The sequence below is a fragment of the Globicephala melas genome, chromosome 10, assembly GCF_963455315.2.
Source record: "Globicephala melas chromosome 10, mGloMel1.2, whole genome shotgun sequence".
Taxonomy (NCBI): Eukaryota; Metazoa; Chordata; class Mammalia; order Artiodactyla; family Delphinidae; genus Globicephala; species Globicephala melas.
In genome coordinates this window covers 15,778,801-15,795,193 of record NC_083323.1, presented here as the reverse complement: position 1 = coordinate 15,795,193, position 16,393 = coordinate 15,778,801, and the positions used below count along the sequence as shown (strand labels likewise).

General features: G+C 41.3%; 1 protein-coding gene across 1 annotated transcript in view; it reads left to right on the top strand.

The window, feature by feature from the left end:
• The window catches only part of POLR3B (RNA polymerase III subunit B), a 115,609-nt gene that overhangs the window by 76,661 nt on the left and 22,555 nt on the right, over nt 1–16,393 (top strand). The window contains exons 21-23 of the mRNA XM_030856172.2: nt 1,589–1,747; nt 3,259–3,376; nt 4,881–5,023. Coding sequence (XP_030712032.1) covers nt 1,589–1,747; nt 3,259–3,376; nt 4,881–5,023 — 420 coding nt within the window. The remainder of the gene's footprint in view (nt 1–1,588; nt 1,748–3,258; nt 3,377–4,880; nt 5,024–16,393) is intronic.

The following is a 16,393-nucleotide window of genomic DNA, read 5'->3' as shown; positions in this document are numbered from 1 at the left end:
ACTGGTTACATTTATGTGGAAATCTGAAGACTTTGTGATATCTGTCAGAAACTCCACAACACAATTTAATGATCTGAGTTTACTGTCCTCTTGCTTTTAAGCTCCCACCTGTAAATAAAATGTCCATTTACATTTAGAAGAAAACGCTTCTGATTTCATGCCGTTCATATTCACACAGCACTCTAGCACGTTGTACTTAATGGCCATTGTACAAAATTTCAAGATCATGTAATGTTTCCAAAGCAGCTGGCTCTGTGAGCCGAGCTTATCATGGCCATACACAATTTACCAGGAGCCATAATGACGAAGACCTTTCTCGAAGACACACAAATATCTTCATCTACTATCCAGTTGTAGAAATGTGTTGTTACATCGCATGGTCACCTTCATATTTAAAAAATTACATTAGAGCACTGAGATTTTATTTAGAAATCCACTCTTCCCTGATTGATTTTCTGACTCACATTCTTAGATTTCTTGAAAGAGTTCTGCTTTTGGTGGAGAATCATAAGCAGAGGATTTTACAGCCATGCATTTATTTCTTCAGTAATAGCTGGCATTTAATCTGGAGACTTTTTCCTGTTTAAGTGAACTCTGACATGGCTCAGTATATCCTCAGGAGACTAGAGGGAGAATCCAGTTTAAAATAGCTGCTTGACCAAAGGGGAAAAAAGAAATACAGCCATAGCATGTTAGGAAATGTTATTTAGTGCAGGATTGGCAGCTCTTTCGAACAACTGACGAATCTTTTTGTGGGATTCAGTGGTTGAGTTTTTTGCTCCATCTAAAGGTTTTCTTCTGTTCATTTTGCTTACTTTTCTTAATGTTTAGATTGTTAATTGGTCCTAGAACTTTTCCCTCATCCACTAGATAAATGTGGTCTAAAAATGTAATCAAAGTAAACTCTAATCTTCAGGGCAGCGGTGAACTGTCTCTCCCATAAAAATTATTTGATCGGTCCTTTTTATTCTCTCTCCTCTCTGGAGAAAAATTAATGTTTTTGTTTGCTTGTTTGGGACTTCCTCTAAATGCCAAAATCAGCAAAAGGAAAACCTTCCAGAGAAGGTTAGCAGAAGTTATGCACCAAAATGATGTATGAGAAGAATGCTGGCTGATCAGTGAACTCGGTCTGTCTCAACTCAGCCACCACCTTGCTGGGTGACCTTGGCCACTTAATTTCTCTGCTACTCACTCGTAGCACCTGTAGGATACAGGGGTTAAGCCAGGTGATCTCTAAGGCCCTTTCCAGTTTTCATGTGCTATGGCTCTGTGCTCTCAAAGAATCCCAGTGACATTCTTAGGTTTCTCTCACTTTCCTCCAACCTGACAAGGTATATTCTGTGCTGGAAAATGGTTGTAGACATTCTAGTGTTAATATGGTTAGTAGAGATCCTGAGCCAGTTCTTCAAGTTATCAGATTGTTATATGGTTTGGCCAGTCTCAGATTATCCAAATGTAGAGCAGTTTGGGGGTGTTTTTTTGGCGGGGAAGGGCGGTAGAGTGTGGTGGGTTGTTGAATAACACAAATCTTGACCTCTCATAGTTTCATATTACTTGTGGTTCTGAACCCATTTTGGTTTCATTTTAGGCTTTGGGCGTTGCCTTGTCTATAAAAATGCTAAATGTACTTTGAAACGATATACCAATCAGACTTTTGATAAAGTGATGGGGCCGATGTTGGATGCTGCTACAAGGAAACCCATCTGGCGACATGAAATTTTAGATGCAGATGGTATTTGTTCTCCAGGTAAAAGCCTTAAAAAAATTTCTTCATGTATACATTTTTAAATTATGAAAGTTATTCAACAGTATTTCTAAATGTTTGGTATACAGGGCAGAAAAAAATAGCAACCTGTAAAACCCTCTCCTAACTCAACCAGTGTGGTCACTTTTGATGAATTTCCTTCCAGTCTGTTTTTCTGTGCATACGTTTTTACATAACAGCAATCTATTCTAGTTATACTTTTCTACTTATTATTTTGAATAAAGCCACTTTAAGGAAATATTTAGAATAAGGTCGTGTCCCTGCATCTACGCCAGTATTTCATCATTTGTGCATTTAGCTTACAAACTGACTTCAGAATCCTCTTCCACTAAAAACTGTGACTCTGTTGTACTTATAAACCTGTGATGAATTTTGTTGATACAACCCACAGCCCCTGCCCCGATGAGTCTTGTAGGCTAGTGTGGGAGACTAACGTTGATCAAAGGATCGCACACAAACATAGGTCAAATTACAATCAGGTTAAGGAATCATATAAGGAGCTATGGGGCAATTTTATGGCAAGAGTATTTGACCTAGTCAGGAAGGTCGAGGTAGCCTTCCCCGGGAAGATGACCAGCAGCTGCAGGATAAGTGGAGTTAACCAGTGAAGCAGAAGTGGGGGATGTCTAGGCGTGGGAAGGGCTTGTGCAGGTATCCTGCAGCTCTCTCACTAAAGGACCCAGAGGAAGGCCAGTGTGCCCATGGGGACTGGGGGGAGGGGCAGGGCGCAGTGTGGAGAAGAAAGTAGAAGGGAGCAAAGATAGAGGGGGCCAAGTGAGAGCTCTTGAGGCCGCTAGGCGACAGGAGCCGCGGGGAGGTGGCGAGAAGGGGGGCTGGGTTGGAAAGGTGGCTAGGAGAGGAAGTCCACACAGCCCTGCCCACGGATGCTGCCCAGGGGGTGAGTGCTGGGCGGTGATGCTGCATCCGCCGTGGTGCCCCAAGCCACGCGGTACATGGCTTCCCCTCCCTCTTGCTGCCTTTGTACTCTTAAACCTGGGTGCTGTGGCAGGGAAAAGAAGCGCAGTGACAGTAGTGTAGTAGTTGGTCTTTGAGCTTACCATGAACAGGTACCAAGCAAAGGTGAGAATAGCGGGAAAATCAAAGAAATATTTGTATTTTCTCATTGTCCAGGTTAGGTTGGTGGTGACTTATTACTGGTTGAAATAACTAGTAAGTGGCCCAAACCTGTTCTAACACTCAAGGAGATATTTTAAATTGCTACCTATTGACATGAATTTTCTCGCATTAATATGGTCTCCTGAATGAGTTTCTTAATTTTATACACAGTGTGATCTTAATCTATGGGTTTTTCAAATGGGCTTGCAAAATTACAGACAAGCCCTGTTGAACTCTAGTTCCCACTGTGTGGACTCTTTTTTCTTCCATGTCTGGATTTCATGCACCAAGTCTAATCACATGGTTTTATGCACCAATAATCTTTGCGTTCCATACAGATGATAGTGATTTGTCTAACACCCTTCTCTCTTTCTTAGGTGAGAAAGTAGAAAACAAGCAAGTGCTTGTAAATAAGTCCATGCCCACAGTGACTCAGATTCCCTTGGAAGGAAGTAATGTGCCCCAGCAGCCGCAGTACAAAGATGTGCCCATCACGTATGTATTGGAAATACATTGAAAGGTTTTTAAAAAGAAGGAATAGAGGAAATTGGAAGTTAGCTCCTTTTGGCTGGTGACTCCCAGATAGACATCTGCCCAGTTTCAGCTCCATACCAGCACCTGGACAACAGGGGCCCCAAACCCAGATCCAAACCATCTTTCTCCTCTCGCCTACCCCAGCCTCAGACATGCTCCTTCTGGGTCCCTTCCTTGGTGAGTGGCACTGCCATCCTGACTCCTTTCCATTACAAACCTTGATTTGGTAAATCCTGTAAGTTCTCTCTCCTTAGCAGTTCTCTAAGCCACCGATGACAGCTGTAGCTGTCTGAGTTTGGCCCTCCTCTCCTGCCGGACTTGTAGTTATTGGTGACCACTTAGCCGCCTCCAGTCTTGTACCTCCCCACATCTCTCAGGCTCTCTCTGTTACTGCCAGAGTAATCTTTTCCCCTAAATCACTCATCTCTTCATGTTACTCTACTGAGCAACTAGAATAAAACTTGAGTAGATTGAGTAAAACTCTCAGTGACAGTGTTGCCTGTAGGATAAAGGCCAAATGAAATAGTAATACATACACGACTGTCCATGACCCTTGGCATACGTCTCTAGCCTTACCCTTTTGCACATTGGCCCCCATATTTCTAGTAAATTGTCTCTTATTCTCCAAATGTTCCATCTGACTTCAGTGCATTTACTCATGCTGCTCCCTCTGCCTGGAATTTCATTCCCTCTGGTCAGGACTCAGCTCTAGGGTCCCCTCCTCTGGGAAGCAGTCCTTGATAGCCTGCCCCTCCCTGCTACCACTGTCATCCCCAGCCCCTGGTAGGACTGACTGTCATCTCCCTTGGGCCTTTCCTCTTCCCCATACCACTGATAACCTTCTTGCACTTACCTTTCTCTCTTCCTTTATTGGTTGTGTGTTTCTTTGGGGCAGGAACCATGTCTACTTAATCTTTGTATGTCCAGAGCCTACACGGATCTGACACAGAGTAGACTCTGAATAATGGTATGAAAAACAGATAAGAGGTGAAGTGTGTGAAAAAATTCACGATGGGAGAGCTGAGTAGATAAAAGTAATATTTAAAAAGTGGTTAATAATTTGGAGTTGAGTAACAGGTTCCAGCTCAAATCCCAAGTCTGCTTTGTATGAGGCATGTGTCCTGGACAAGTGCTTATTAACCTCTCTTAGCATCAGTTTTCCTATAAGTTTTCCTTATTCCTTATTTCCTGTAAAGGAATAACAACGTGTGAATAGTATGTGTGGTGAAGATTAAACTGCATTATGCCTGCCTCATAATAAATGTTAGCCATTTTAAACTAGGACTGTACCAGGGAAATTGTCACATTTGAATTTGGTATTGAAAAATGAAAGTCATTTTTTCAGAGCCCAAAATGGGAATGTCAAAATATTCTGTGATAGGTATTACATAAAATATGGCCAGGGTGATAGGTTCACAAAGGGCAGTTTGAAAACTCTGCTTTAGTGACTTCCTCTTAATATTAGCTACAAAGGGGCAACGGATTCATATATTGAAAAAGTGATGATATCTTCGAATGCCGAAGATGCTTTTCTGATCAAAATGCTGCTGAGACAGACAAGGCGTCCAGAAATTGGAGACAAATTCAGCAGTCGTCATGGGCAAAAAGGTAAGTTGTTTCATTTCTCAACTTTTTTATATAACTATAGTTAAGTATTTATTAACCACTTTATATAAGAACTACTTTATACCTGCTCATTAGAAAAATTTAGTATGTTTGAAAAATTATTACTGTGTTATCAGAAGTATTCTCGTTTTATTTCTCAGATTAACCTGTTTATATTTTAATGGCATTTAAAAATATACCATAGTTTTGCTTCTCTATGCTATTTATTTCATTCTACAACTGCTTGGGCCAAAATTATAATTATAAATACATTCTAGATGATGTACCTACTAAAGTACAAGTGGCTGTTCAGAAATAAATAGTAATACCTATTTTTTATGAAAGGTATATATTTAAAATACTGTATGTTCTGTTGGGGCATGGTATCATAGGATGTCAGCACCACAAGATACCTTCATCTGCCCCTTTAGTTAACAGATGAGGAAGTTCACACTCCGCTTGGTAAGCAGCCAGTCAAGGCTGCGCAGCTGGTCACTGAGCTGGTGTTAGGACCCTGATCTCCCGCCTCCAGTGCAGTGCTGTGTCCACTGCATAGTGGTCCTCCTCCTACACGCTGCTTCTCCAGCTCATCCCACTGGTGAGCCTCACTCTTTCCGTTGGTGGTTAATGCTGGGTTTTCATTCATTTTTGGTTTTGTTTTGTTTTTTTATCTTCAAGAAATGTGTGTACTGTGTCACTGTTGATTAACTCATTATCAGTAAGGTCTTTTTTAGTCAATATATACCTAGTATTTAAGTTTGTCCTGGGTTTGAATTTTTTCTCTGTTTGCCACTTACTAGTTTTAAGAACAGCAACAGCAGCTAACACTTTTGTAGCACTAACTGTGTGTGTGGCAGTGTCTTCAGCACATTATATTTCCTAACTCATTTGTTTTTTACACAATCCCAGGACGTAGGTGCTGTTATGATCTGCATTCTATAGATGAGGAAGCAGAGGCACAGAAAGGTTAGCCGCTTGCCCAAGGTCCCCAGCTGGTGACAGAACTCGTTTCTAAACCCTAGCAGCCTGGCTTCAGAGTCCATGCTCTTAACTAACTACTATGCTATCCTGACTGTTAAGCAGTTAGGATTGTGCCTGACACATAGTAAGTGCTCAAGAAGTGAGAGCAATGATCATTAATATTGGCTGTTATTCATTCACTCTTCAACTTTGAACCTCACCTTTGCTTATAAATTGCTGGTATGGTGTCTTCCTGTTTTTAATTGATTGGTTTGAGGATAATTGTGCGTTGTATTCTTGATGATTTTGACTGTTTATTTGCCAAGCAAGTATATCAAATTTTACAATTTGTTTGGTCAGATGAATCTAGCCTTAGTTGTCATTCTATCAATGAAACTGTTTCAGACTAAGATACTATTTCATCAGAAGCATTTGTTAGTTCAGTTAACAGACACAAGATTATTTCAGCCTATCAATATTTTATAAGAAAGAATTGGTTCCATCTATAAATGTGAATTTGACACCTCTACTTCATACAGTTTCCTAAGATGCTAATTCTTAACTTTTGAGTGTTTTTAAACATATCTTGAGGTTCTCGTATTTTCCACTGCTTACTAGTGAAAGTCAAATTCTCTATATTGAGACTGTTTCTCCTTCTCTCTTGGTCTTGACAATTTCTGAGGTACACTCCTGAGGCTTTCTGGGGTAGCCGTGGCCTTGTTAACAGCTTCTATTTTACTTGACCTATTACCTAGACAAGAGCAAAGCTTGATGCTTCCCTTGTAGAATGTTGGCACTGGAAGCTTTACAAGAATGCACACCATAAGAGGACATCTCCATGCTGAATCAGTTTGCAAACTTGAAGCCCAAATCCTTGTGCATTACTCCATCAGAGTATTGTGTAAAGAGTTGAGGGCTGGAGTACATTTCAGTGATTATCCACTGTGTTCTCACTCCACTAAACTTCTTGAGGACAGGAACCGTGTCTTTATATTCTCATAAGAGCCTTTCACATAGTAGATACTTAGTAGGTAGTTGCTAGCGGTTGAATATATGAATGAATTGAAGGTAGGGGGAAAGTGAAAAGGAACAGATTCCCCACTCTTGTTGGATTGATTTTACCCAGGTTTTAATCTGTATATTATATATAAGTGTATATGTGTTACAGTATAATCAACGTGCTACTTTTGAAAATGAAAACCACACTTGATTAGTAAGTTCCTGTGAATGCAGACCGCTAGGTAAAATGTCAACAAGTCTTTGTGCTGTTGCATTTTTGCAAACAATTATGGATAATGTTCATTGACAGAAGTGGTTTCCAACTTGCAGTGATCTGAAACGTAGCAGATTTTAAAGGTCTGTTCACTCTTAGGGGGCTTTGACTAGTACATCACTATATGAAACTGAAAAAAGTCCTCCTGGGTCTCGATGACCTTTCACTTGTAGTGAGGAGTTTATCTTGCTAGTTTTCCTTTTCCAGATGGCTTTTAATCCAAGGGTAAAACCTTCTGATTAGCCTAGATTCCCTTGATATTCCCTTCTCTTACAGCTTCATTAGATTTATTGAAAAGATTGGGGGGAAAAAAAGCAAACAAAAAAATAGGTAATGTAAACTTTAACAGAGTAATGGGAGGAATAACATAGGATGCTTAACTGAACATAATTTTTATTTCCTTTAAGTATAATTTTTTTATTAAATAATAAATGCACATGGCTTAAAAAAGTCAAATAGTACAAAAAAGGGTGGCTTGTACTAAAAAACATAAGTCCTTGCCTTTCTTCCAATTCTGCTTCCTAGAAGCAATTTCATCTCATCTTCATCTTTGTATTTCTAAATAATATTCTTAAGCAGCCCTATATTGATTCATCCATTTTAGATGTCACTTGCTGATCTCCCATTGTGACAGGTAGGAGGACCGAGCACTTTGCTACCTCTCTTTCCTGCTCCCAAGCTCCATTCCCTCATAGATTTATCATAATTTTGAGTTACTTAATTATTTAGATTGTATAGTTTGACTACATAAATATTGTTCATTCCCAAACCAAGTAGTTGTTGAGTATATTTCCTTTGCTATGTAACTTTATTTTTTCAGAAGTTAATAATTATCTCATTTAAAATTTTTGCTTTATTTTCTTTATTCTCCTTACCATTCTTCTATACCATCAGCAGCCTCTCAGCACAATCTTCCACGTGATCAGTAGTCTGTTAGGATCATTTTTTCCCCAGATGATTTCTTTTATAGCACTCTGACTCTTCCTCCTCCAAACTGTGGCGGTTATATACTGAGCCAGACGTTCCCAGCCAACGTTTTAAGAATCGTAATAGGTGGACTGAGAGATTAATCCTTGTAACCCTCAGGAATGCAGAGCAGAGCCTGGGGCAGCCAAGGCCCTGAGCAGCTCATCTTGTGTGCCCTAAAATGTTTTCCAAAAAGGTTGGGAAGCACTCTGTGTTAGTTTGCTAGGACTGCCAAAATAAAATGCCACAGACTGGGTGGCTTACACAATAGAAATTTATTGTCTCTCAGTTCTGGGGGCCAGAAATGTAAAATCAAGGTATCATCAGGGTTGCTTTCTTTTAAGGGCTCTCTCCTTGGCTTGTAGATGGATGGCTGTCTTCTTCTGTGTCTTCACATCATCTTCCCTCTGTACATGTCTGTATCCACATTTCCCCTTTTTATAAGGACATTAGTCATCCTGGATTAGGGCCCACCCTAATGACCTCATTTTAACCTGATTGCCTCTTTAAAGACCCTGTCTCCCAATAGGGTCACGTTCTGAGGCACTCCAGGAGTTAGGACTCCAACATATGAATTTTCGGGCACACAGTCCACAACGCACTCTAAGTCTGCTGAATGGTAGTCATTTATGAAATTCCCATTTGAGCCCCTGTTTCTTGGCTCTTCCCATGTCACTTTTCTTTCCAGCCCACCCCCACCCCCATAGTGGGATAGTCCGTCCGTTACGTTGCCGAGAAAGTGTGCATGGAAAGTAAATTTTTTGAGCTCATGTATGTCTGAACATGTTCTGTCATCATACCTGATGTATACTTTGGTTGAATATAGAATTCTAGATTTTAAAATTCTTCTCCCTAAGGATTTTGATCACATTGCTACATTATCGTCTGGATTCCATGCTACTTATCTGAATTGTAATGTCATTCTTCCTGATTGTTGTGTGTATGCTCTATTTCTCTCTGTTTTCCTCCTTCCATCCTTCTCTCTTTCCTCACCCCACCCTGCTCTCTGGAAGCTTTTACTATCTTCTTCTTGTCTTGACTTCTGAAATTCCATAGACCCTTTTTTCATTCCTTGCCCTTGGAAATCAGGCACCCTCTTATTCTGGAAGTTCGAGTTCCTTCAATTCTTGGACATTTTCTTATATTTCTTGTTGGTAATTTCTTCTTCATCATTTTCTCTATGTCCTTTCTGGGTTTCCTATTAGTTAGATATTGGATCTTCCAGATTGATACTCTAGTTTTCTTACCTTTTCTCCCCCCACTCTCCATTCTTTTCTCTTATTTTTCTTTCTAGGCGATTTGATCGATTTTATTTTCCAGATTTTTTTAACCTACCTATTATATTTTTAATTTCTAATTACAATTTTAAATGTAGTTTGTACTCCTCCTTTTTACAACAACAGGTATATATATATTTTTTTTTAGTTTTCTTTTAGCTTTACTTTTTTGGTTGTTTTGTTTTTCTTCTGTTTCTAATTTTGTCTCCGTTTCTAGAGAGGTTTTTTTCCCTCCTATGTGTTTTAGGGTCTGGTTGTTGTGGTTGGAAGCTTTCCTTTAATGTCTGCTGCCTCCTTGAACTTTGAAAGCTCTGTGTCCCAGGGACAGAACTTGTTGACTGGTGGCTGTCATTGTAGGTTGATCAGGCAGCGAACCATTCAGTTTCTACATAGTAGGATCTTTCTAGCTACTGCCTGAAGGTTGCAGCTGGGAATGAGGGTGGGTGCAGTGCTTAAGGCTATCAACTGACCTTCTGGGAGCCAGATAGGGGCAGGGGGCTGCAGCCCCTGGTTCAGTGCACAGACTTTCACTTTATTCCTCTGTATCAGACCAGCCCCTCACCCCACCCTGTGCTGTAATTGCTACCTGTGGATCATGGGTCATTGTGGTTCAGTTTCTCGGGTAAGTTTTGGGGTAGAAGGGTAGTTTCTTGGCTGTATGGGGTGGAGAATAGAAACTCGGGTTCTGATGATTTCTTATACAGACATATATTTCTACAGATGTTTATTAAGTATCTCCTAAGTGTCTGATACTATTCTAGGCCCTGGTGATAAGCAGTAAACAAAACAGACAAAATCCCAGCCCTTGTGGGGCCTACATTCTTGTGGGCAAGAGAGATAATGTTAAGTGCTGAGAAGACAAAAAAAAAAAAAGATAGGGGAGCAGAATAGGAAGCATGTGGGGCAGGAGTGGTTAGTCCTGAAGTTTTAGGTAAAGTGGTCGAGGAGCAGCACCTCATTGAAAAGATGACTTTGAGGAAAGCCCTGAGAGCAGTAAGGGAGCAGACCCTCTCAGGTGGACGAGCAGTGGAGGGAAAAGGAAGGTCTGAGGCTGCAGCCAGCCTGGAGTGCTCGAGGCCTGGCCCCGAGGCCAGTGTGGCCGGAGCAAAGGGAGTCAGAGGTGAGGCCTCGATGGTCACTCTGTGAACTTCGGCTTTTACTCTGAGGGAGAGGGACGCCCCTGGAGGGGCCTGAGCAGATGAGAAATATGATAGGGCGAGTGAAGGAGCAGTGATAGCAGTTAAAAGGCTGTTTTAAGAGCCCAGGTGGTGAGTGGGAAAAGCCTGGCGGCGGGGGAAGTGGTGAGAAGGGATCAGTCCAGACACATTTTTAATGCGGAGCCCACTGGAAGGAACTGCTGATGGATGGGGGCCTTTGAGTCGGTCCTGCTGCCCTCAGCCCCACACCTCATCCCCCTTTTGCCAGCACTTTGTGCTATTTCCTGAGCCTTCCCGGGAGTGGCAGTGAGGGCTGAGTCAGCTCACTTCCTCGTGCCTCTGCTGCAGGTACTTAGGTTTATTTTTCTCCTTCTTTCAAGTCACTTACTGTTCTTTCCTCTATTCGTCAGCTTTCAAAATTCTCTCTTGTCGATTCTTTTTCCTTATAGGTTTCTACGTTAATTTTGTCAACTCTCCTGTTTGGAGAAGGAGTTTTGATAAGGAGTTTGAGAAGGAGTAGAGATAAACATGTGTTTCCTCTGCCCTGTTTACTGGAAATCCATATGTCCATTATTCGAGAATTTTCAACACAAGAATGCTTAGTGTGCCTGGTTGTTTTCTCTGCAGTTTATAGAACTGAAGTTAAAATTATTTTAATAAAAGGTGAGGAGGGTTTTTAGAGCACCAACCTTTTGTCTACTGACCAGAGCCTTGCCTCCAAGGTACCTTGTTTTGTTTTTTTGTTTGTTTTTTTTTTGATTGTTCTAATCATTTCTAAGATTTAAAACTAAGTTAAAAACGTTTAAAGTTCACACACTCAGAATTATGACATAAATGCTAACAATTATCAGAAGGGTATTAACCACATTTTGTCAACTCTTAATTATCTGAGAATAGCTTATCTTTTCCCTGGATTATTATTGTAACTAAGGTCTACCATTTTGATCCTTTCCTTGAATGTCACCCATCTGAAGTCAGAGGCATGACAGTAGCAGAAGCCTATTTTTTCAAGTTCTTTTCATTTATATATAAATTGTAAAGATTCAAAAATAGCAATGGTTTTAAAATATTTGTATATGTTGTTGCTAAATATCAGAATACCTTGTTTGCTAACTTTAAGTATATTTTACATTTATCGAGGATAGGAGACATGCCCTACTAATTTATTTAACCCCCCCAAGCCCCCATCACAGCACTTTGCATATTATATGGTATTCACTCAATGTGTCTGTGGAATAATTAAATATCTTAAATGTACAGGTATAACAAGACAAAATCTTCCCTCCCCAAATTAGTATAACTTATTCTTCCTAGTAAATATCAGAAATGGAATGTCTCATCTTTATCCAGACTGGTACTAGGGCTTTCATCACCCTAGATTCATAGCTCCCCAGTCCAACTGGCCAACTGGCCACACAAGCCCACTGAAGCTTTTCCAACCAAAATAGCTAAATGCATATGCCACCCATATGTGCACCCTGGGCTTCAGTGAGAATCTGCCTTGACAGCCCAAAGAAATCTATTTGGTCATATTTAAGTCACTGCCATGGTCTCAAAACCGCGTTGGGCTCTCTAGGAGGTAGAAAGGAAACTCAACCCTTGGCTAATGCCCCTAAGGAGTTGGCAAAAAGATGAATACAAAGGATTACATATAGTTAAATAGTAAACTATATGGTGAAGACCATTCATGAGAGAGAAGTTGAGAGCTTATTGTAGATAGGGACAAAATCTCAGAGTTTAAAAAGACCTTTTAGAAGTCTAGTCCAAATCCATCTTCCCCAGTATAAGAATTTCTTTTAGATTAGTTTTGGCAGATGGTTTTCCACTTCGCACATGAGCTGTGGAGGGGGGCCCTTGCTGCTTTCTGAGGCAGCCGTTCTGTGGTGGCATCGTTCCGATGGTTATATTGAGCCTGAGTGCGCTTTCCTGTAATGTATACGCGTTAGCCCTGCCCTGCCTTGTGGGCTTACTGAATGGGCACATTTCTCCTTTTCTTCATGGCCACCTCTGTTCAGCGTTCAAAGAAAGCCTTCAGGTTGAGAAAAAGTATAGCAAAGAGGTAGAGGTCCTGAGCGCTAAGTGAGCAATTTTATCCCTTTGAAATGGAGACGGTTTCCTAGGAGTTGTTACTGGGATTAAACAAAATGATGTGTGTAAAGCAGGGAGCACAGCGCCTGGAGCACCGCCAGCAGTCAGTAAAGGTAACTGCTGGTAGGTCTGTCCCCTGTCTTCTCTTGCAGGCTGGGCAGGAAAGGAAGGCAGGCTGGGTGGGGTCTGGACTTGGAAGGCTGTGATGAAGATTTTTTTTCCTGTGAAAGAAAAAATGGGGAGCAACAGTAAAGAGCAAATCGGTGCAACGTGTTGACCGACAGGAATAAAGAGAGCCAAGGAGAGGAAGGAGGCCACAGTGACTGGTTTTAAGCCTAGAAATGAGGGCACCGATCACAAAGCAACTCTGTGTCTTGTTGAACTTGAGATGATGGAGGATCATCTCCAGTGCTTATATTATTAATTAATTGATCCATTTCTGGAGCTTTCACTATGTACCAGGCACTGTTCTAGATACTGGGAATACAGTGGTAAATACTGACAGGGTCTCTGCTTTCCTGGGGTTTATGTTTTCTTAGGGAAGGAAACAGATGGAAAAGAAGTAAATAAAAACACAAACACAATAATTTAAGATAGTGATAAGTGCTGCAGATGAAGGCTGATGTGAAAGAGTGACTGGTTTGCGGGGAGAGGGGGTGTACTGTGGATTGATGGTCAGGGATGGCCTCTTGCACAAAGCGACATTTGAGCTGAGACCTGGAGGATGAAAAGGAGCCAGAGAAGCAAGGGTCTGGGAGAGTGAAGTTCAACAGCCCCGAGGTATCAGTGAGCTTGGCATAGTCAGGGAACAGACATAAGGCCAGTCTGGCCAGGCATGTGCCTGAGGAGGAACATGGTTTGAGATAGTGAGAGAAAAAGGATGAGGCACGTACTACAGGGCCTTGTGGCCGAAGGAAAGGAGTTTGGACTTCATACTAAATATGTTGGGAACCAATAGGCCTGTTGGATGGTGAGTGTAAGCAAAGGAGGACAAGATCTAATTACTATTTTAAGAAATCACCCTGGATTCCATATGGAGAGCAGACTGGAGGGGAAGAGAGAGGGAAGCAGGGAGACTGTGGCAGTGGTCCAGGGAGGAGAGGACGGTGGCTTGGACAAGGGCAGTAGCAGTGGAAAATTGGAGAGAAGTGATGGATTCTGGATATGTTCTGGAATTAGAGCCAACAGGACTTGCTGATGGCAGAGATGTTGGAGGAGGAAAAGACAGGAACTGAGGGTGAGTTCTGTGGCCTGAGCAACTGGCAGGGCTATTTACCAAGAAGGGGAGGACTGGAGAAGGAATGGTTTTTTTGGAGTTAGGCAAGGGCAGGGGTTGAGATTTTGGCCCTCAGGTTCGAGATGCCCATTAGACTCCAAGTGAAGAGGTTGAGTAGGCATTTGGGTATAGAGTCGGGAGCTCCAGGGAGAGGTTAGGACTAGAGATAAAATTTGGGAGTCACCTGCATTTATAGTATTTACCTTTTGTGTATTAATAGTTTATAAGCATTTTCATCTATATTCCATCCTTTAACCTTTACAATTCTAGTTGATGTTGTTATTTCTACTATACAGAATAGGAGATTGAGAGTTGTGAGTAGCTTGCTTGCCTACTACAGCTTAGTGTTGGCAGAGTCAGGATTCAAATTCAGATTTTTGATTCCAAGTGCATTGCCCATTCTGTTAATTCCAGTTGAGGTGTTTCTTTTCTCTTTTGATATCCCATTACCACTCTGCCCCCAAGGTTGCCATATTTCCTGAGATTTCCCCTTGGGAAAGACACAACCTTTCCTTGGGACAGAATTCTAACATTTCTTAATACTATATTTAATATTAGTAATTTAAATATTAATTCTAATATTTCCTTAATGAGACACAAAATTCCCTTTCTTCCTGGATAAGCAGCTTCACATAGCACTCCTGCCACCACTCCAGGGGAAGCAGTATCCTCACATACCTTGTTTTAGAAATGTCTGCCAAACCCCCATATTAAGATGTACTCCTAACACAGAGCTGTGTTTCCAGGTATTCCTGTCTTTCTAAAATCACCTCATTGTAAAACACTGTCCCCACTCCCTTCTTTAATTGGCCCTCTGGTCAGGCTTGGTAGCTTTGGTTAAAATCCCATATCTATCAAGAATTTGAGCATAAATAAGAGGAAGTAAATTTTTGAGTTCTCCACTTTTCCCATTCTCCTGATTCATCTGGCTAGATGTGATACTTAGAGCCAGAAGAGGAGGGGTACTTGAGGGGAGTGGCTTGGACAGTGCTGGCGGGGAGCTGATTTGGAACATTCACATGCAGCAGGCACAGCTGGCGGCGTCTATATGGAGCCGTGCAGCAACCCAGCCCTAAGCGTGGGACCCAAATATGAGCTGGATGAGGCCTGAAAGAGTTGGATGCCAGCAAGTAAAAATGTGAATGAGACGGAGAACAGTCCACAATGTCGGTTATGCTATTGTGGTTGTCATGAAATGAGCTGATGAAAATTTCATGTGTCTCACCGTGACTCCTACAGTGATTTCTTTCAGTTTTGGTCTAGATATACACCAGCATAAGTGCAGTAGTTAGTTGAACTTAGTTTTTACTCTTGAAATATAGAATTGTTTGGAAATTATATATATAGGTAACATCTGCAAGCTGACACACGTGTGTTCTCTATGAGAAAATATAAAGATTGTTCTGATGTAGGTCATCTTTATGCCCATCTCTTTTTGCCCCTTCCACTTAGAGCATTGAATTTGTTATTCTCAGTGTTCAGAAAGCGATGTGGCTCTGCAGATGTCCTGATTTTTGTCTTTTGTTAAAAGTTTACTTTGACAAAGCTGTTATTAGGAATTCTTTTTGTATATGCATACTACGTAGATGGCATTTCTGTACCTAATGCCTCTCAAAATATCCTCTCTAACAATTAAAGGAGACTTGAAAATTCAGTTTCACGGAACATGAGCGTCTCTCCTGCTCAAGCCTGTTCACTTCAAAGGTGGTAGGATAATTAGTAGCTAAATGAAATAAATGTGAAGAGGAAGCTAAACAGCAGTAGCTATGTGTTCTATGTTATAAAAGCTCAGCAAGAAGACTGAAGAGGCCACAGTAAGTGGGTGATCTGGGGCAGGAGAGTCAGTACTAAGTAGTTGGGAATCAGCATCAGTGCTGTGTACTAAGCAAAGCTTGAATGTAATCGATCAGACAGAGAAGCCCCACTGGAGAAGTGAAAGTGTTTGATCAGTAGCTGTTAAAAATGTGACAGACCCAGTAAACAGCAGCATTTTCTGTGACCTGGGTAATGGAGGAGGACCAAGCAGAGAGAGCCAAGCGTGGAGAAAGGAGAAACTATTCCGTAAGGAAGAGGGTGTCACAATTAACATGAAGACTCCTCCAGCCTGAAAAGCAGGTAATATTCATTCACAGCACACTTTTTAGATAAGGGAATTCCGACATAGTTTTCCAATGAGAAATTCGAAGAATTTTAATGAAGTACATTCGTCCTTTGGGTCTTTGTGAGGTCCGTTGCGCATCTCATCAGTAAATGCACAGTGAATCAGCTCCCCCTCAAAGGAGCTGGCCTTTGGTCAAGAGTCTCGAGAACAGCTCATCCTTTAGTAGTATGCAAAATATTGGAAAAGGTGAGATGATTTAGTAATAACCTGTACAC